The sequence below is a fragment of the Ostrea edulis genome, chromosome 1 (genome assembly GCF_947568905.1).
Source record: "Ostrea edulis chromosome 1, xbOstEdul1.1, whole genome shotgun sequence".
Classification (NCBI taxonomy): Eukaryota; Metazoa; Mollusca; class Bivalvia; order Ostreida; family Ostreidae; genus Ostrea; species Ostrea edulis.
Genome location: NC_079164.1, coordinates 51,930,040 through 51,953,499, shown reverse-complemented (window position 1 = coordinate 51,953,499; position 23,460 = coordinate 51,930,040). Strand labels below are relative to the sequence as shown.

General features: G+C 35.2%; 1 protein-coding gene across 1 annotated transcript; it reads right to left on the bottom strand.

The window, feature by feature from the left end:
* Nucleotides 1-7,086: 7,086 nt before the first annotated feature.
* On the bottom strand, nucleotides 7,087-23,141 carry LOC125650424 (uncharacterized). Its single transcript, XM_048878722.2, has 4 exons — nucleotides 22,912-23,141; nucleotides 19,370-19,496; nucleotides 13,023-13,097; nucleotides 7,087-7,550 (listed from the first exon to the last, which is right to left on the bottom strand). The coding sequence occupies exons 1-4, from the start codon at nucleotides 23,019-23,021 to the stop codon at nucleotides 7,290-7,292; spliced, it is 573 nt and encodes a 190-aa protein (XP_048734679.1). The 5' UTR covers nucleotides 23,022-23,141; the 3' UTR covers nucleotides 7,087-7,289.
* Nucleotides 23,142-23,460: the final 319 nt, after the last annotated feature.

Here is a 23,460-nt window from a genome sequence, read left to right as displayed (position 1 = left end):
ACAAGGGCATATAATAATTAATGAATTTGTAGTCTAATAAGTTTAATAATTAAGTTTGATAATTATTGAATTTTTAAACGATACCTTTAAAAACTTTTTTTCTGAACCAAGCTGCTTGTATAATAATAGTTTTGCTCATGCTTGTTTATTGTTAGGAACTGCTGCTCAGATGAGTGATATGGCCCATGGGTCTCTTGTTTTTGTTTGCTTTTGAAACTGGAAAGTAAAAACCACTTATTTATTACAGTAGAAACAAAACTTTCAAAGGTTTAGTTCTCTCTCTTTCTCTCAGTTGGGTTTCTAGTTTATACTAACCCGTGCATGCGTGGGTGGATATAAGATAATCATAGTGAATTTGGAAGTAAAATCAAACTTGGGAGTTTTGAATAAAAGTAGAACGTACATGTATTATTACTAATTACATGGGGGTTTTGTGATTGTTTTTTGTTTGAAATTTGAAGTTGCATACTAAATAAAGCATAAATGTGATATCTCCATATAAGTGAAATTGTTTTGAAATTAAGCTATCCTTTCAAATTAAGACCTATCTCCAAATTTTTGAACATATCCGTCAACGAATTAAGGACGGGTGACGTTCAATAGATAAATATAGATTGATTCAATTCAATTAGATAGTAGTCTTATCAAATAGACCCATCTTTAATAGAATCACGAATTGTCTCCCTCCACGTGATCAGCACTCGACCAATGAAATTGACTGCATTATTCTGAAGGATAATAATACAGATTGTAACCTGAAACGATTAGCCTGCATTTAAGATTTAAAAAAATCGAGTCCATAATTGTTACATAGTAGTATAGATAGTTAGAATAGTTTAATCTAATATTAGGAAATATTTCTTGCAAATAATTAGAAACCAGATTTTTCTATATTGTATACATTATAGCAGGTCTCACTGTCTTCCTGATATTCAGCGGCAGTGTACAAATGTAGATGTTTTGAAAGTTATCTTCAGTTATATTGTCATGAATGATATCACCTCACCTAATCCTGCCTTTATATAACTATGTATATCATGCTACTTTATGTTTACCGGAGTATTATACAATATTTTCTATGCAAATGTTATTTTGGTAATAAACAGTAAAACGCCATAAAATCCTTATGCTTGTTATCTAATTGTTCGTTATGGCAATTTTTCGTTGGAATGGAGATATCAATGGAAAAAGACTAAAGTACTTCCATTATTCAAATTCAAAGTACCGATTGGCATTTACATGATGGCATTTACATGATATATGGTTTTAATTTGGCAACATTAACAAGGTGTAATACATTGACATCCAAAAGAAATGCAATCCAATTAAACGTCAATGACTTTTTATAAATGTCTTGTGGACACCAGAACGCGTAGTGAGACCGAGTTAAATCAACCGTGAATTGCTTGGGAATGTGTGTGATATGATGCAATATAAAATTGCTAGAAATGAATAATTGATATTCACGACTAGCACTTGTAAGGATACACGCAACATTCCATGCGTCTCAGAAATGAAGTCATCAATATCATTGGTCAAAATATTCGGAAAGAAATACTGTGTGATCTTCAAGGCAAGGCCTTCTACGCCATCATCGATAGATTTACAAATAAGGAAGTCTTGCCATTGTGATTGAGGTTTCTTGATGAAATAGTATCAGAACCAATCATTCAGGAAGAGTTTTTTGATTTGTTCATTGATAACGTACCACCGGAGCAGCGACATCTGCCAAAATTGTCGAAATTTTGCAAGAGAATGGTCCGTCTGTAGACAATACCTGCTTCAATGGCCTCTGAAAAATAAGGTTGTCAAGAAAGAATCAAAGATCTGAATAAGTTGCTGCAAAGACCACGTGTTCAACTTGAGTATTGGCACACGTTTGCAAGCTTCCTCTTGTCAGAAATATGATTGACGTAATACATAGTAAATTCTACATTCATGTTCTTCGATTCTTCAAAGCGACAGCGATACTTTGAACATGTGCCGCCACAACAAGATCAGAGAGAAACTGATACATGTAACAAGATATAGAGGTGACCAGAGAGAAACCGATACATGTAACAAGATATAGAGGTGACCAGAGAGAAACCGATACATGTAACAAGATATAGAGGTGACCAGAGAGAAACCGATACATGTAACAAGATATAGAGGTGACCAGAGAGAAACCGATACATGTAACAAGATATAGAGGCGACCAGAGAGAAACCGATACATGTAACAAGATATAGAGGCGACCAGAGAGAAACCGATACATGTAACAAGATATAGAGGTGACTAGAGAGAAACCGATACATGTAACAAGATATAGAGGTGACCAGAGAGAAACCGATACATGTAACAAGATACAGAGGTGACCAGAGAGAAACCGATACATGTAACAAGATATAGAGGTGACCAGAGAGAAACTGATACATGTAACAAGATATAAAGGTGACCAGAGAGAAACCGATACATGTGATTGATTGATTGCCGTTTTCCGCCACACTCAATAATTTTTCAGTTATATGGTGGCGCCCAGTTTTTATTGCTGGAAGAGAGAACCCAGATACAATGTAGCTGGGAAGAGACCACCGACCTTCCAAAAGTAAACTGGGAAACTTTCTCACTTACCAGCGCGAGTGGGATTCGAACCCGCGCTGACAGAGGTGAGAAGCCGTGTAATTTTGAGCGCGATGCTCTAACCACTCGGTCACCTGATAGGTCTGTGTAAAACGAGGTAGGTTGAGAGACATACTTGCTTCGACAAATTCAAGAGCATGTATGTTGGCGTTACATTTTGTGTTTGCAATATGTCGATCCTGGTCTGGACGGAAACCTACAGGACAATTGGGCATGGGATGCTCGGTCGAAAATCACTGCCCAAGGCATTTTGTCTACATTGACATCTTTCTATTTTCTTGTGACTTTGTGTGCGTTAAGGCTATCCTCCAGAAAATAAAGCCAGTGCAGCCAAACTTCAAAAGCATGACTTGGATGTTTACCATGCTTTTGCTTTAGTTGAACAACGTATTGTGACAGTGAAAGATATGCGCACAGACATCGATGTTGAGTTTGAAAGTTGGTTTATGGAAAACAAAAAGATGGCTGATGAGTTGGAGATTGATGTAAAGGTCCCAAGATTGTGCAAGAGGCAAACACGCAGAGGCAATGTTGGTAATAGTACTGATCCTTCTCATTATTTTAAGATCAATATTGCTATCCCCTTTCTTGTTTATTTATATAAAAAAAATTAGGTTGAAGGTTCCATAAAGATGACGGCTACTAAGTATTATCACTGGTCCCTGATCAAATGGCTAATTAAATTGGGCGATTCTGACGTTAGTCGCTTAGCAAATGACCTGATGTTTTGGGGAAAAGAATTAGAAAGTGTACATCCTGTCGATGCTGTTAAAGTGGAGGAGAGATTGTGCTAATAGATAATAACAAACGTGATTATTTCAGCTTCTCAATCGTCAATTTCCCATATTTATGTAGCAATATTCCATTATTACCTGCATATGGTGTTTACCATCTTCGCTAGCCAAGGGTTTACGATCCGCTCCGCTTCGCTACAATAGCAGATTTAGTGCGATTTTCGTAGCTTTGAGTGGCGCCCTCTAGCGGATGGATAAAACAACCCTGTTTAGATTACATCATGCTTATCCAATGAAAATGCGTGTTTCAGCTACTGTTTAAAAGTTGTTTAGAAATGGCTGCGCTCAGAGAGTAACGCAATGTGGTATGCAAATCATTCAAAATATTTTAAATTTAACTATCTCTGAATTGCATACTTGAAAAAGAAATCAGTGAGAATATTATTTAGAAAATAAACATGTGGTGAACCCATGAAATACATGTAGTCGTTGAGTCTACGCCTAAAAATAACCCACGCGTGTAAGGTGAATTCCAAATGGAGGAATATAGCTCTGACGTAACTGTCTAAATCTGGGATAGATAGAACATAAAACAAGGAATTACAAGAGATGTTTGATATTAAACTTATGGAACGGTACTGTAGTAAATAAAATGCACTTCATTACGCAGATACGAGTCTGAACTGCACACGTGGCATCATTGGTTTAAATATATACTTGATACACGGCCGAGGGACAGTTGTAGGTATTTAAATTCCTTTGTTTTGCACGTGATCTAACGTAACACGTTCTCTGATTGAGCAGTGGACTTTCCCCGTGTCCAATCACATGCTGAAAGTTGAGGCTACGAAAATCGCACTTATGTAGAGAAGCGGAGCGGATCGTAAACCCTTCCCTAGCGAAGATGAGTGTTTACACCTCTCAACTGATTCGATACGCAATAGCTTGTTTTGCTTATGGTCAGTTTTTAAATCGAAGCAGGCTACTGACAAACAAGTTGATAGTGCAGGGGTTGCAACAGTCTCGTTTAAAATCAGCATTTCGCAAATTCTATGGTCGTTATAACGATCTACACTGAGTGGCCAAAAGTATTGCAACAAACATGGCTGACGTCATCACAATGTAAATAACAGCTGCATGGAAAAAACCAACTTTCAATGAAATAAACAATATTTATTTACCATTTTTTTCTAGTATTTTGTTGCAAAGTCTTTCTGAATAATAACTTGTCGTAGTCTTGAAGATATGGAAGCTACGGATATATGTTTGAGAGAGGTCATTCCAAATTTTTGTCACTGCAGCCATGAGGTCATCCCGGTTTTTAATATCATCAAACTCACGGGACACTTTGATTTTGATACAACGCCAGACATTTTCAATGACATTAAGGTCCGGGGACTGTGCAGGCCAGTTGAATTTTGGAATACCGTTTTCTTATTTCCAAGTATTGGTCTGTCTAGAGGAGTGGGGGTGGAATTATCGTCTTGGAAAATAAATTGCCGATTTCCAAAAATTTTGCTAACAACGGGCCATAAGTGATTATCCAGCAATTCAATATACCTTGCTGAGTTTAGATTTCTATCAACAGGTACACGAACACCAATACCATAATAGGTAATACACCCCTAAAACATACAACTTACTCTCACGGGCGTTTTGCGTTGGTTCAGACGGTAAGGTTTCCTCTTCTCAGACGATTTTCTCCACAAACTTAAAGAGTTATTTTGTCCAATGACTACCTGTGTTTCGTCTGAGAAAATAACTTTCTACCACTGTTCAGGTTTCCAATGTCTTTTCCTCGGCACCACAAAATTCGGCGTTGTTTGTTGACTTTAGCGATTGTAAGTGTTTTCTGAATTTTGCCCCTCCTGTATCCTTCCTGGTGTAACTTACGACGAACAGTTCTCATGGACACATTTGTACCTTCATTCCTATTAAAAGTTGATGTAATGTCTTGAAGAAATTGTCTTTTGTTAGTTTTCAGAAAGCGATAAAGTTTCCGATCACCCCTCTCATCTATCACTCGGGGCCTTCCTCTCCAGAGATCGTTTTTAACACTTTCTTTTTGACGGAATGTTTTCAAAACTCGTCCAACAGTGCTTCGATGGATTCCCAATGACTCACTAATTTTGTTGTCATTAAATCCCTTTGAATTTAGAATTACAATCCTTTCCTTTAGGTCCTTTGACAATTCTCTCTCATTCTTCGACATTGTTTTCATTCGATACCTTACAGGAAATCGTCTGCTACTTTGAATTACAAACGGTTCCCCAGATAATTCGTACCCTAGTTAATTCGCATACCTGACATCACGACCCAAGCTTACTTTGTTACGCGTCAGCAATAAAAATAAAATTTGAAGCGAGTAAAATTGTGATGACGTCAGCCATGTTTGTTGCAATACTTTTGGCCACTCAGTGTAGTTTGCCAATACTGGGTCAAATGCTGTCTGACGTGTTTCATGTCGATTGTTAGGTCGTTCTTGGTACACTGATTTTGATTACGGATAACACCGTTTACCTTAGGACTCACAGCGGGTATGACCGGTCGACAGGGAATGCTTACTCCTCCTAGGCACCTGATCCCACCTCTGGTGTGTCCAGGTTTGCCCAACTATCTATTTTGTATTGCTTATAGGAGTTATGAGATTGATCACTGTTCGTTATATTCACCTTTCATTCACCCCAGTTTTCTGGCAACGTTTAGGACTACAGACTGCGATAAAAACACTCCTGCACATAGGCTGCACCTTACCATGCAGTGATCTCCAGTGAAGCTGAGTGCTCTTTTTCTAACTTTAGGAGGAATTAAAACAATCTGAGATCAACGATGAACGAAAATGGTTCGGGGGCTCTGTCTCTTATGCATATTCACCATTCCATGAACATCAACATACGAGCAATATGCGAAAAGTTCGCAAGGAAAAATAAGGGAAAATTGTTCAAGTCATGTATCTTGCTTAATTAACCTTAAAAATACAAGAACCTCATATAAAATAGCGAGATAAAACTGTCCCAGTCTCTTTTAAATTTATATTTATTTATATTTCTGGATTTTTTTTACTTTGTGAACAAAGCCTAAGAGAAGATGGCGAGTACACTATTTCAACATAGCGTCAGTGATGGGGCATAACAGAGACATAGAAAATCGAGAGAGAGAGAGAGAGAGAGAGAGAGAGAGAGAGAGAGAGTCTAAATAAAATTCAATCCCCTTACCTGGGTTGAACTATGACTAGAACCAGCCATAGCATCATTTTTATACAACCACAGAGTTTTTTACCCTCGCTTACTGGTTCTGGTTAATTATATTTATTCAGAGTTTTTCATCCTCACATACTGGTTCCGGTTAAATATTTTTATTCAATCACAGAGTTGTTGACCCTCACATACTGGTTGCTGTTAAATATTTTTGGTGCCGATTACCAGAATTCTTGAATAAAGACCATGGTTTCACTTTATTCTGTTTTGACAGTGTAGGTTAATCTACATCAACCCCTACAGTTGAAAAGGTAATACATGTATCTATACAGGGTGCTAGGACTTGGCTTTTGTCTGTCGGTCATCATTCTCCTTCTTAGTAGATATTCAAATTTCAGATATCGAGAAAGCGTTAGGTGCCATGTCATTTTACATCATCCCAAGAGTGCTATTTCTTCAGCCGTAAATTTTCTTCTTTCCTATTACATAAGCAAAAAGATGGATATCCTGGTATATCTAGCCTAAACTGTATGTAAATGAAGACAATTATATTTAATCTCACATACATGTACAAAGGTCTTTACATACAACAGAGATACTCTCTTAACTTTACATCAAAAGTATACATCGAGTTTACATTACAGGGAAAGTTTTCACGATTTCCTTTTAGTATAGGAACTTGAACACATGTATAATTCCTGTGAACAATAGGAAAATTCATTATTGTGTAAAGGAGTCATTTTTTCATTTTCTTTGACTTTCTCTCTGGTTTTTTCACAGTTTGTTTCACAATTTTTGGTTCAGATTTTTCTCCAGGTGCTTTGAAGTTGACCATTGTAGATTTCTGAGATCGGGCACTACCAGGAATTGTCGCTGCTTTATTGTCCTGAGCAGTGAGGGTCTCAGAGAGAACAGTTCTAGGAGTCCTGTGGTCATCTAATTGTAGATTTTCTTCCCAAAGAGGTTTGAGGCTTTTCACCATGGCCCAATAATTAGACTGCAAGGCAAAGCTACATTACAATGACAACCTTGAATGGTCAATGATGCTAACCTGAATCAAATCTATTGCATGGATATAATTTGTTACTGTTAAAAGATTTAAGGACATATAAATAATAAAAGATATTAAGGACAATGATTTTTTGTGACATTTCACCTACAATATTTACAAAAAATCTTGGAGTATATTACCATGTCTGTTTTAGAGTAAGCATATCATGATAGTTCCTGGTTGTTGCAAGTGAAAATGTAAAGTCAGCTCTTAGGCCAAATTTAAAAAAAAAAATAGTTTCTTTGCAGGGCCAAATATTAAAATTTTTGATGAGGCAGGCAGGTATTTTTTTTTTTATATATATATTTCCCCCCCTTGGTTGTAGCATGAGTTATCTTTATTTTTTCCCCTTGGTTGTAGCACGAGTTATCTTTATTTTTTAATGGTGACTGTAAAACGAGTTACCTTTCCTTTCCTAGCAATGGAATTTGTATTTCTATCAAAAATAGCTTTACATTACTTACTATTAAATTTATACTATTATACCTGTACATAAAAGAATATGCATTCAATCAAAAGAATACTTACAATTTAATTAAAACCTTCTGAAAGGCTTACATAAATCTCTATAATATAAGAGTTACCTCATTTACATAAATATGAATTGAAAAAAAAAGGTAAAAAAAAAGGTATCTTTTCAACGGATGCAGCGGAACCTGAGAAACTATTGATTAATTTTTTGGCCTTATGTATTACAGTTAGTTGTATAAATGAACATTACTGTGGCCAAGAAGTATAGATTTCTTTTTGGAATAATCGGGTATTGAATCCAGGACCCTTGCATTACTAGTTAGGTGATCTAACCACTGAGATACCCAGGCTGATATACAAGGTATGGTAATACTACTACAAATTAGAATTGCAACCTATTTTGGAAATCATGCAAGAACTCTTCATATCAAAAAGATAAAAAATAATTTTGGAGAAAATGTCAGAAACGTTATGCATGTCCTTGAGATTTAAAAATATCTTTACATCTGCCTAATCAGGTCCAGCAGGTCACAGCTTGATCAGACTTGCAGGATTCATAATACATGTACATGCACATACTCAAATATGGATATTTTCAAACTGTCTATATGATATGCAACCTTGTAGCCCCAACCTGACACTGGTTTAAAGAAATTGAATTTACAAAATACAAGGATGTGTGAATGTCATTCTGGCAAATTTTCACACCATGTTTGTGGTCCCATCCGTGTTCCAGGGGCATGTTTGAAACAAATCTGACAATACAACAGAGTTCAGACCCTGGCCATGCCAGATCTGAGGCACTGAGAGAGGTATTAACTGTTGCTTTGCCAAGCACTCAACATTAAAAGTGAAAATTATGGACCATTCAGGTGGTAGGTGTTGGCACGGTAAAGAAGGTGGTAGGTGTTGGCACGGTAAAGAACCCTCATGATCCAGAACTCCTAGCTGTGTCCTAGCATATCAAAATTTCTGGCACATCACTTTTAGCTGACGACAACTCTACATGAGTCAAATGTACTTGATTGTTCAAATATCTTTAAAATGGTTGAGTTTCCAACCCTTAAAGCAAATATGTTCTTGTTGCACATGAAACAACGCACTGAGCACCAGGCACAAAAACTTACTGCATATTTAAAGGACATCATCAATCCATCAATCATCTCCCAACAGATGATTTGGCTATTGTAGAATATGTTTGATGTTTAACTTGTGTAGATATGTCAGCAGCTAACAGTAAAGTGCCACATATCTGGATGTATGTTAGGAACTCTGGAACATATCTGGATGTATGTTAGGAACTCTGGAACATTTTGCATCAAGGGTTCTCTCTCATACCTCTGCCTAGCATGACATGGAACCTCAGTTTTTAAGGTCTGATCTGAAAGACTCATGACTTTCAGTTCAAATGCAGGATGTTTGGTGAAGGAACAGTCACCACTTATCTTAAATGTCTTGTATGACATGGCTGCAAGGAAGCAAACACAGGGACCTCAGTGTTGCAAACTAGTGCTCTAACCACAAGGCGACCGTAATTGAACATGGATTCACACAATATGGGTATGCCTCAACACCAATATGACTAACATGACCTTGCTGTTCTGGAAAAGGTCAAGGTCACAGATCATGGTATGAAATGAAAGGTCTTGCCATAAGAAATCTATAAACAAAATATGAAAGCCATACCTTAAATAGTTATGGATACATTTAATAGGTTATGTTCTCTAAAAAGTAGGTCAAACTCCAAGGTCAAGGTCATAAGGTTAGAAATCTTGATACAAAAAAGGTTATGTCACAAGGAAGGCATAATTATGACACATGAGAGCCCTATCAATCACCATTCAAGTTATGAGCAAGGTTAAACTTTCGGAACAATACCCAGTACACCCCTACTATATTCATGGGGCATAAAAAAAACTTGAATCCACACAACTTTAAAACATTTGCATTTGGATGATTTAGTGTAGCCCTGCTACTCTTGAAAAGAATTTGTTTAATTCAAATTCCTGTATATTCCCATATAAAACTTTGATCTCCAATTGTGGACCCATCCTGGGGCCCTTGAATTGAATAAATTTGAATTTGAACTACTTGAAGATACTTTCATATCACTATGACTAATCATGGCCATTGTTGAGATGAAGATTTTTAAAGATGTTTCTCTTTAATTTTGATCCCCTATTGTGGCTCTATCCTACTTATAATTGAAATGGATCCAGTGGTTCTGGAGAAGAAAAGTTTACAAACAGATGGACAAATGGCAGACAAAAAGTAGAATCACTATGATCCGAAAATCTCACTTGAGCTTTCATCTAATGTGGCAATGTTAGACATATGGTTTTCCTACTAGTTGTGGCTAGGGGTTAATCTTTTGGTTCAATTGGTAGAGCAGTGGACTGTGGTGCCAGAGGTTCTGGATTTGAACCTAGGCAAAGACAGATTGTACTTGACTCTGATATATTTGGTGCCATGTTGGGACCTGGGAACTCTCTGGCTGGTGAGAATGATTGACCCAGAACTTTACCCCAAATGTGCTGGCACTTAGGGAGACTCCAGAGGCCTGTCTTTCTCTGGAGGGGGGCAATGTGGTAGCATTAGGTAGCTCCAGCAGGGGGTTAACCCCTTAACTCAATAATGGTAGAGCTGGACTGTCCTGGGCTCAATCCTTAGCAGAGACATATACTTGACTCTGTTACATTTAGTTTAGCCAAACAACTTGTCTATGCTCACAAATTCAAACAAGAGGCCCATGGGCCACATCGCTCACTGAGTCACCTTGGCCTATATCTAAAGATTTTCCATATACATTCACATGTAAAACCTCGGTCCCTATTGTGGCCCCAACCTACCCCTGGTGGCCATGATTTTAATAAACTTGAATCTGCACAATGTCAGGAAGCTTTCATGTAAATCTCAGCTTTTCTGGCCCAGTGTTTCTTGAGAAGATTTTTAAAGATTTTCCCTATAGTAAAACTTTGATCCCTTATTGTAACCCCATCCTACCCCCAGGGGTCATGATTTTAACAAACTTAATCTGCACTATGTCAGGAAGCTTTCATGTCAATTTCACCTCCTCTGGCCCATTGGTTCTTGAGAAGATTTTTAAATGACACCACCCTATTTTTGCATTTTTGTGATTATCTCCCCTTTGAAGGGGACATGGCCCTTCACTTGAACAAACTTGACAGCTCTTCACCCAAGGATGCTTTTTGCCCAGTGGTTCTGGAGAAGAAGATGAAAATGTGAAAAGTTTACGCTGACGACAGACAAATTTTGATCAGAAAAGCTCACTTGAGCCTTTCAATTGGCTCAGGCAAGCTAAAAATAAGCATCAAGTTATATCAATCTCAAAAATGCAAAGGAAGTTTTCAATGATTCCGGGTATTGCTACTTTTGACAAAATGAATGTAGAAATTACATAAAAAGATATTATGGTTTCATCTTTTTTTGCCGAATATCAATTTTTGTTGTTATTGCGGTTGTATAAGACTTCAAAATACAAGTGATGAATGAGATAAAATATTTGCTCATAAATGCAGAGCATACAGTGGCTTTCCATGAAAATTACAGATATTTGAAGTGGCTCAAATTTAGACCTAAATTTGTACTTTGGGAGCTAGCAGTGAGAGGTCTTTCTTACAAGTGCCAAAGCAAGACCTTAGTGTTATTTGAAAGAATCCCCACTCTCACTTTGAAATGTTGCGCCTTTGGCAAAGGAGCAGTTGACCACTACCTGATTTTCTGGAATTGGTGTGACCAAGGTACAAGCATGGCTTGAACTCATAACTTTCTGGTTAAAAAGTCGGTGCTCTAAACTCAGAGCCATTGAGACCGGTAATACTATGAATACTGAAATGAATGCAATTTTTTTCTAGCAAAAGCTTACACTAATACGCTGTCTGCAAACAAACATATTACCTCTCTGACATTAACTTCCAATTCCTTATAAGCAGAACCTATATAAATAATATAAGACCTGTTGACATCAAGCAAAATGTAATGGTTTGCTAAATTTTCAGTTGCAGATGGTCTTCACTTTCACATTCCTCTTTTTGTGAAATTTGTCTGTGTGTCCATCCATAAACTCTTTGAGAACTTCCTAAATTCTTGGACTGTTCAACATCAAAAACTTCTTTTCTTAATTTGCCTCTGAACACATAGGAACCAATAAAGAATATTTTGCGAATTGTCAAATTTCAAAATAATCACTGAAATATGACTGAAATATTGTTAAATTATCGTATCATTAAAATATTCCTGAACCTGTTCTTCAACAATTTTTAAGGAATTCAAGAATCAAACTGTTCTGGGTGAATTCTTAAAGATATATCATATATCCATGAATATTCCCCTAATTGACTTAAATCAATGAGGGACTTTTCAAGACATATGTTGTTCTTGATAAATTCAGAACTGATTATTAAAGGGACTGATTCACGATTTTCCTCCAAGATTTGTTTTTCACTTTAAATAATCAAAATCTACAGTCTAATATGTTTTGGAAGGTTTCACAAAAAATTAAGGTTATTCATCATGATGGAAGCTCATTATAGAGAGTTTATCATTTGTTTTGCAAACAAAGATTGAGTTGTGTTATTGTTTACGGGTTTTCAAAATAAAGGGATATTGATCCATGTTTATCATATATATCACATCTCAAGTATGATTTAGGTAAAATGTGTCATCTAAAAGTTAAAATTTGCAATTGTACAAAATGAAGATGCTTTGAATTCCAAATTAACGTTTCACTTGTTTCTTTGTTTACATAACACTGAATCAAAGCTAAAATATTGCTCTTATCCTTACATTCAGACGATCCAAATTTTGGTTGTCAACATTAAATGAACTATATTTTTTATTTTTAACATCACAAATGAAAAATATTTCTTTCGAAAAATGTGAACCAGTCCCTTTGATATGTCACCAGCTTTCAGCAACAATACACACCTGAAGAGTGGCCAATCTCGGACTGAGTGGTTTGTCTCCATCCAATTTCAAATTCAACCCAGTTAACATCAAATCCTGTTAAGAGAAATATTATCAATTTCAATTCTGTATTAAACAAGTGTTTCCTGAATATGATACTCATTCGTCATTCTTAATTATCTTATAGCTATATAAATATGTTTCTTTTTTGCTCTAGCATACCAAATGGGAACAGAATTTTGACTGATGATTTAATTTTTTTTTTCCAGTATAGTTAAAGATAGTTTGTTTGTATGTTGTTTTGCATCATATTCAATAATTTTTCTATCATGTCGAGAAATCACCATCTGTAGGTCAATTAGTACCATAAAGGATTATATATGATAAAACTGAAATTTGCCCGCCAAAATCAACAGTCATATTTTTATTTCAAAATTATAGTACATGTGTACTTTGTGCAAGAATCCCAATGCAACTCATTTGTTATTATAAATTCAAAATGACATAGAACTGGAATTATGATGTTATGAATATGATCTTTTGCCTTCATTTTTGGTATTTTGACATGGAATCACGGTCATTCACACAGATTTTCAATTAGAAAATTTCAAATGTAGACTTGGACAAATTCAATATCTATATAATAGATTATCTTTTCAGCACACTTAAGTGATTTTAAAATTTTGTTTGTTCAAACCTGCACTCCTAAATGAAAAAAGTTCACAAAATAATTGCTATTTACATAATTGAATTTGAGAAAAATGGAGAAATTACACCACTTTTGATGCTATGTATATCAAATGACTGCAAATATCAGAGACATGAATGCAAATATCAGAGACATGACTGTAAATATCAGAGACATGACTAAATATCAGAGACATGAATGTAAAGATCAGAGACATGACTGTAAATATCAGAGACATGACTAAATATCAGAGACATGAATGTAAATATCAGAGACATGACTGTAAACATCAGAGACATGACTGTAAATATCAGAGACATGACTGTACATATCAGAGACATGACTAAATATCAGAGACATGACTGTAAAGATCAGAGACATGACTAAATATCAGAGACATGACTGTAAAGATCAGAGACATGAATGTAAATATCAGAGACATGACTGTAAATATCAGAGACTTGACTGTAAATATCAGAGACATGACTAAATATCAGAGACATGACTGTAAATATCAGAGACATGACTAAATATCAGAGACATGACTGTAAATATCAGAGACATGACTAAATATCAGAGACATGACTGTAAATATCAGAGACATGACTAAATATCAGAGACATGACTGTAAATATCAGAGACATGACTGTAAATATCAGAGACATGACTGTAAATATCAGAGACAAATTTTGTGAAACTGTATTAGATATGATCTCTTTCATGAAATAAAAGATTTATTCTTTCTTTAAAATTTTGAGTTTTACAGGGGCCCAGAAAGCTGTCATCATACACAATCCTTTTGACGTATGCACGGTGCTCAGGGTCATATCAGTGAGAGTTCTTTACTGTGCCTCAGACCCTTCTAAACGCTAAGCCCTTATAATCAAGGAACAGTCAATACCTATGTTAAACATCTTAAAGGACACATCTCATGTTTTCAAAGTATACAACATTATATGCATTTCGTCTTCTTTATGCTTATAGTAATTAATTCTAATAGTTCGTTCGCCGAAATTTTGCGACAATTAACCACAATACAGACTTAAATCTAAGCCCCGATTTCAAAAAGTCCAGGTAATTAGGAGGTAGTCACTTGGTACAGTGACGTCACAGGTGCCCTTCGGATTGTGAAAGTACTGCAAGATATTATTAAAAACTCAACTTTTAGGAGCCTAATTTATTTACCATGGGCAACATTTAAATCGATGTTGATAAATTGTCCGAGTTTTATATGTGTTCGCCACCAGTGCACACATATAACGATGTAAATACCCAAATATAGCGAGTAAAGCGTGTATGAAATCGGCAATATTGTGAGTAAATAATGTTTATATGGGTCGCTGTCTACAAACTGTTTGGTGATGTTATTCCTTTATACATCTGTATTAAATTGTTTTTCTAAAATAAACAGTGCAATCATTATTTATTTTTGGATTAGACAAATTATGATACGTTAAATTGTTGACAACTATAGGTCCTATGCCAATTTTATACAATTATTGCTGTTTTTGAGGTCAATACGATGATTTAGACACCTGAGGAGTACAATATTCACCGAGCCTGAAGGGCAAGGTTAAAATTAATATTGTACTTCGAAGGTGTCTAAATCATCGTATTAACCTCAAAAACAGCAATAATTATTTTATTATAATATGATTAAAAAACCCTTCAAGATTGTTAATGTGACGACCGGAAAACAAACTTGCTGAAATCTTAGCAGAACCCAGTGAGAAACGTGGAATTTCATTGGACGGCAAAAATAAGTATAATCGATCGCGTCAAATTGGAAGTTCCCGACCTATTTTTGGTCCTATGTGGAAAAAATAATTCCTTATGTTCACCTGGAAGGTCACGTGCAGGTAAACATAATGTAGTTTGATTTCTACATCATTGGGTCTCAGCCAATTAGAGAGCTAGGAATTATTCAATCATATAATTGAATAATTCCTAGCTCTCTAATTGCTGCGGCTGAGATCCAACAATGTAGAAATCATACTACGTTATGTTTACCTGCACGTGACCTTCCAGGTGAACATAAGGAATTATTTTTTCCACATAGGACCAAAAATAGGTCGGGAACTTCCAATTTGACGCGATCGATTATACTTATTTTTACCGTCCAATGAAATTCCACGTTTCTCACTGGATTCGGCTAAGATTTCAGCAGACGTATATAAACACTAGAAAAATGGAGATCAAGGTTTGTTTTTTAATCATTTAATCATATAATAAAACAATTATTGCTGTTTTTGAGGTCAATACGATGATTTAGCCACCTTCGAAGTACAATATTCACCTCGCCCTTCGGGCTCAATGAATATTGTACTCCTCAGGTGTCTAAATCATCATAAAGAAAGAAAAAGACAACACACACACAAATCAATAAAAATATTCAAATATAAAGTGGTAATCACATTATTTTATTTTGATAAAGCAATCTTATTACTATTTTTGAGTTGTGATCTGCATGTCTTTTGGAAGTACGAAGTGGGAGCATGGCGTTATAGCCTACTGACGCACTCAAGATGCTACGAGTTCAATAAGGAAATAATTTTATAATTCAATTTAAAGTTAGGAAATACAATATTATATTATTTGTATAATTAAAAGTTCAATTATTTTGTATCTTTAATTTTTGTTGTTGTAAATCTACCAGTTGGTAGAACTAAGAAGTTACATTGTATCGTCGATATATGTTGTTACAAGGTGAAGGTCAGTTGATCCGAGTGTGTATTGAATTTGAAGAGCAAAACAGAATGTATGCTATAGGCCTACCAGTGCTTATAGCTTTGATATATCCATTTTCTCGCAGTTTATCAGGGTCTCTGTCCAAGTGGTTTTTGAAAAGGTGACTGGGTGTGGTTTTTAGGTAAAGTTCTTGCTCCAACAAAAAATTATCCACGTCTTTTTTCTCGTACCTTCCTTCGAAAAATTGAAAAATACTCAGTCTAAATCCTTTCTATCGACAACTAGTACACCTGAACACAGCCGGCACAAAACATTTTAATACATTATTATTTACAAGCCGTTAACATGATAATTGGTTTTTTGTCGATTACATCTAATCTGTTTATGAAATGGCTAATAGATGTTTTCAAACCCGAGAACGCATATGATGTCACACATAATGGCGCATAAACTAGCAAAAGAAAATATGCATATCGCAAGATTTGAATTTCATCTCTTTCAAACTCGAAAACTACGCAAAATATTTCATTTAAAACACATTTAAAGTAGTTTTAGGCATAAAAAGAGTTAATTTGCTGAAAAAATGAAAAAGTTTAGAAACATATGACATGCTATCCTAATCACTATTGTATAAAGATAGTATGACATGCTATCCTAATCACTATTGTATAAAGATAGTATGACATGCTACCTTAATCACTATTGTATAAAGATAGTATGACATGCTATCTTAATCACTATTGTATAAAAATAGTATGACATGCTATCCTAATCACTATTGTATAAAGATAGTATGACATGCTATCTTAATCACTATTGTATAAAGATAGTATGACATGCTATCTTAATCACTATTGTATAAAAATAGTATGACATGCTATCTTAATCACTATTGTATAAAAATAGTATGACATGCTATCCTAATCACTATTGTATAAAGATAGTATGACATGCTATCTTAATCACTATTGTATAAAAATAGTATGACATGCTATCTTAATCACTATTGTATAAAAATAGTATGACATGCTATCTTAATCACTATTAGCTACAATGACTGGTATAACAAGAGATGTTTGTAAAACATGTATGCCCCCCCATGGTGCAAAATTGAAAAGGGTTATACACACACATCATTTAATTTATAGTAGTATCATCAATTCAAAATATTGAGCAGACAATATCTTCCTATGTCAAGAGTGAATTGACCATGTGACCTAAAAATTAATAGGGGTCATCTACTCCTTATGCTGTACCAGTGTACCAAGTTTGGTGTCAATCAAGCAAATGATTCTTAAAATATAGGAGACAATATATTACTATGTCCAGTTCAACTATTGACTTTTGACCTCAAAATCAATATGGGTCATCTTCTCCTGAAGATGTACCAGTGTACTAAGTTTGATGTCTGTCAAGCAAAAGAGTTCTCAAGATATTGAGTGGACAGTATATTACTATGTCCAGTTTGACCCTTGACCTTTGACCATGTGACCTCAAAATCAATAGGAGTCATCTTCTCCTGAATATACACCACTGTACTAAGTTTGATATCTGTCAAGCAAAGAGTTCTCAAGATATTGAGCGGACAGTATATTCCTATGTCCAGTTTGACCCTTGACCATGGGACCTCAAAATCAATAGGAGTCATCTTCTCCTGAATATACACCACTGTACTAAGTTTGATGTCTGTCAAGCAAAGAGTTCTCAAGATATTGAGCGGACGGTATATTCCAATGTCCAGTGTGACACTTGACCTTTAAACATGTGACCTCAAAATCAATAGGGATCATCTTCTCCTGAAGATGTACCACTGTACCAAGTTTGATGTCTGTCAAGCAAAGGGTTCTCAAGATATTGAACGGACAGTATATTCCTATGTCCAGTTTGACCCTTGACCATGTGACCTCAAAATCAATAGGGGTCATCTTCTCCTGAAGACGTACCAGTGTACCAAGTTTGATGTCTGTCAAGCAAAGGGTTCTCAAGATATTGAGCAGACAGTATATTCCAATGTCCAGTTTGACCCTTGACCTTTAAACATGTGACCTCAAAATCAATAGGGATCATTGTCTCCTGAAGATGTACCAGTGTACCAAGTTTGATGTCTGTCAAGCAAAGGGTTCTCTAGACATTGAATGGTCAGTATATTCCTATGCCCAGTTTGACCCTTGACCTTTGATCATATGACCTCAAAATCAACAGGGGTCATCTACTCCTTAGCATGTACCAGTGTGCCAAGTTTGATGTCTTTCAAGAAAAAGGGTTCTCGAGATATTGAGCGGACATTATATTCCTATGTCCACAGTAGATAGACCCTTGACCTTTGGACCTGAAAACAATAGGGGTCCTCTTCTACTCATAACCAATCCACATATGAAATATCATTATCATCAAGTGAATGGTTCTCAAGATATTGAGCGGACAACATGTGGTCTACCGACTGACCGACCGACAGGTGCGAACCAATATGCCCCTCTTCTTTGAAGGGGGGCATAAAAATAGTATGACATATGCCATAAGAAAGCTCCATGATTTGGTGATGAATTAATTACATATATATCATGTCACCTGAATTTTTTTCTTGTCATTATCACAAGGTAAGTGATGGAAACAAGGGCATTGGGTAGATTCTAGATAACTTAATATTTCAAAGTATTTTCACCATTTCTAAAAATAACATGCTTTGTGTTTCATTCCACAATAGAAATGAGATTGATTGTATCTTGCTTAACATCCCTCTCAAGAATTTTTCACTCATATATATGGAGATGTCACCAAGACCGGTGAAGGGATTCAAAGCGATATTACTTGCTTTTAATTCTATATTGCAGAAATACATGTAAAAACCCTTGATCATCAGTCCACTTCCATATTAATATTCTCGCAATATGCTGTCTAAAAGTCACTTTGCGATATTAATTAAGTACTTGCCTTTACAAAATAAGGAATTTACAAAATAAGAAATCTACAGTGTAAGTACAGTTATACTTGCCTGCAAGTATTTTTCATTCCTTTGACGTGCTTTCTCTATATCAACCAGCTCTGTATTTTGAAGTCTCATTGATTTGTTCCTTGAGTATGCTAAACTATAGTTTAAATGAGTCTCCCTCTTTCCTACTCTGTAAAATGCATTGCATAAAACTTTTTAGAAAATAATATCATCTATACTGTATATATGATAAATGTCATTATATAAGGTGTGACCAGTTTACAGGGGATGCTTACTCCTCCTAAGCACCTGATCCCACCTCTGGTGTGTCCAGGGGTTCGTGTTTGCCCAACTTTCTATTTTGTATATTGAATTTAGGAGTTATGAGATTGATCACTGTTCATTATCTTCACCTTTCATAAGCCCCATTACAATAACATATTCCCCAGTAATTATGCAATTTACATTTTCATGATTAGAAATCTTCCGTCTGACTAAAGCCAGCCCCTACAATTGACTGCATTAATGCAAAGATAAGATTTCACTCATTTTCCATAATGGTATAAAAATATTGCATCATTTATCAAAATTCAATTACATGCATGGAAAAATTGAAAATCCTTGTTAAAACGTCTATTCATACATGTTTAATGACACATATGATATTTCGCAAACTTGTGTAGTTTTGTTGATAAAATATTATAGGGGCTACAAGTCTTGAAGTCAGCACTTCGCAATTGCTATGGTTGTTACAACAATCTTATTTACAAATACAACTTATCATTAGGTTGAATGCTGTCTGATGTGTTTCATAGCAATTATTAGGCTGTTCTTTACATGCTGATTTTGACTATGGATTACTCTGTTTACCTGATCAAGATACAGGCTCAATATAGATGAGACAACAAGGGGATGCTTATTCCTCCCAGACACCTGATCCCACCTCTGTTGTGTCCAGGAATCTGTGTTTGCCTTACTCTTAATTTGTATTCTTGATAGTTATCATGAGATTGATAATTGTTCGTTATCTTCACTTTTTAAATTTGATTTTTCATTCAAATGACAGTGAACAAAGCAAATAAAAATTACACAATACAGAACAAATGAAAATTATACAATACAAATGAAAAATATACATTAGGCAATATTGGCACTCCCAATTTAATTTGTAAATGACAAATGATAAATACAGGCGCGTAACCAGAAAGGAAATAAAGTCTATGCAAAGTATAGCAAGGGATCTGAGGGCCACCATGCGGCCCCCAGTGAGTCAAGGGCATAGCCGTGGTAGGGGTCCATTCAACCCGGAAGCTCCTAACTGGGTTTTACCAATGAAATCACCTATTTTTTGTGCAAAGAAACAGGGTTTCTTGTCAATTTCCAAACCCAAAAGAATTCACAAAATTATTTTCTAAAGTGTTTTATTATGTCAACTCATCGTGTGTACGTGGACTGACTTTACATTCGTTTTATGATTTCCCACCTTTGTTTTCGACTGCATTGTATATACATATATGGTAAATGTTACTGATAACAAAGAATATCCTAATCTCTCTCTCTCTCAGAAAAGAATATATACATATACCTTTGATAGCTTCTTATAAACATTTTGTATAAGTTTCTTTGCAGAATGTATGTATATATATATATATATATATACTATATGTATGTTTAAAAAAAAAAAATATATATAAAAAAAAAAGAATATCCTAATATGTCTACTACATGTACATATATGATGTACATTAAAGTGATATTCGACATGTCAGATGTTAATGATTTGAAATTAAATTTGATTGAATGGACTGTAGGACACACACACACACACACACATATTTATATATATATATATATATATAGTATATATAGGAGAGAGGAGAAAATCTTTGATTGGACCGGGAATCGAACCCGGGACCCCTGCATTACTAGTCAGGTGCTCTAACCACTGAGCTGCCCTGGCTGATACCCACAGTTCGTATAGCCCTAACTAGTAACTACTACATTCCTCCCTCTTTAATTAATTTGTCTTTGCCCTCAGAGACACACATGTGTACACTTGGGAAGCGCCAACGGAAAATATAGAATACAGTGATAAAATTAGACGTTAGAAATTGAAATGATTTTTTTGGGGGGCCACGTTTGACATACAGTAAATATCTAATCCTGAAATAATTTGAAATTACATTTGATTAAATGGACTGTAGGACACACACACACACACACACATATATATAATATATAGTATATATAGGAAAGAACACCATTGTCCATACTCTTTGAATGTAGCATCATTGAGGGTGTTCGGTAGCGCTACGCTCTCGCTTCTCACTGCTGTGACCCGAGTTTGATCCCCGTGATCGGCAGTGGTTGTATGTGAGAGGGTATGGCGGTCACCCGTTCGGACATGTGGGTTTCCTCCGGGTACTCTGGCTTCTATGGAGCGCCAAATTAACAAACTCAAATAATTGAAGATATCTTCAATTATTTGAAGATATCATTGATTCAATTATTGCTCTCTTTAATTGAATTAATGCGCGCATTAAATCAATTATTGCTCTCATCAAATAAATTAATGCGTGCTTCAATTCAATTATTGGCCTCATCAATTGAATTAATGCACGCATCAATTCAATTAATGAGAGCAATAATTGATTTAATGCGCTGATTTATTAAATTATTGCTCTCTTCAATTTAATTGATGCGCACATTAATTCAATTGATAAGAGCAATAATAGATTTGATGCGCGCATTAATTCAATTATTGCTCTCTTCAATTCATTTGATGAGAGCATCAATTTAGTAGAAATATTGCTCGCAATAATTAATTTAGAGCTCGGTATAAATAATTTGATGATCTCTTCAACATTTACAATGCTTTTGTATAAGGAATTAATGCGCACATCAATTCTTTTAAAGAGAGCAACAATTCAATTAAAGATATCATTAATTCAATTGTGGATATGTTGAATTGAAGATATCTTTAATTATATAGTTGCTCTCTCTAAAAGAATTATTGCTCTCTTCAAATGAATTAAAGATATCATTAATTCAATTGAAGAGAGCAATAATTGAATTAATGCGCGCATTAAATCAATTATTGCTCTCATCAAATGAATTAATGCGCGCATCAATTCAATTATTGCTCTCATCAATTGATTTAATGCGCACATTATATCAATTATTGCTCTCTTCAATTGAATTGTAGCGTGCATCAATTCAATTGTTGATATCATTAATTCATTTGAAGAGATCATTAATTCAATTAAAGCGCGCATCAATTCAGCTGAAGAATTAATGCTATCATCAATTCAATTAATGCGCGCAATAATTCAGAATTGAAGATATCATTAATTATTTGAAGAGATCTTTAATTCAATTGTTGCGTGCATCAAATGAATTGATGATATCTTCAAATAATTGAAGATATCTTCAATTATTTGAGTTTATGTTAATTTGGCGCTCCATAGGTTTCCTCCCACATAAATGACCCCCTAGCGCAAACATCCGTGCATCAAAGGACCCCGTTGGAAATAAATAAATAAACTATTTATGTATGTATGTTTATATGTATGTATATACCGAATGAATATTCAAAATAAACTTACATTTCCTCGTGTAAACGAGAGAGTTGTAACTCTCTGTCTTTCCATTCAGCAATTCTTGATAAATATAAATCGGTGGTAGGTTTAGGTTCCATTTGTATTGTTTCTCTCATCTTCTTTGTTCACCTCGAATTGTATTCATGAAATATGGAAGGCTCTATTTACAAGACACAACACCATTGTTCATACGCTTTGAATGTAGCGTCATTGACGATCTGTCCGGAAACTGAGTTAAACTATTTTCCAAACCGGAATCGACACAAATATTCTGAATAGGTGTAGGACGTTTAGGATATTGCGTCACTGAAACATTTCCACACCAATGCAATGTTTACGTTTTGGTAACCGTTGATACACGAGTAAAAAATATACCAGTTTTGATCTGTCTGTTTGATCTCTATCGTAATTTTTGAGAAAACTTAACAAGTGGTGGCTATAAAATGGATTGTTTACAGAAGAAAGACACAGATATTTCTCTCTGTGGCTTTGTAAGTGATTCGATCAAACTACACCAGGAGCGGACCAGGAATTGTGGTTACGGGGGTGGGGGAG

What these genes read in the sequence shown, in the direction of transcription:
- LOC125650424 (XM_048878722.2), bottom strand. Translation starts at nt 23,021, where the DNA reads ATGAGAGAAACAATACAAATGGAACCTAAACCTACCACCGATTTATAT. An exon ending in TCTCGTTTACACGAGGAAAT is followed by an intron (nt 19,497 to 22,911) that starts GTAAGTTTATTT and finishes TGCATTTTACAG; the next exon opens with AGTAGGAAAGAGGGAGACTC. An exon ending in GGAATGAAAAATACTTGCAG is followed by an intron (nt 13,098 to 19,369) that starts GCAAGTATAACT and finishes TTCTCTTAACAG; the next exon opens with GATTTGATGTTAACTGGGTT.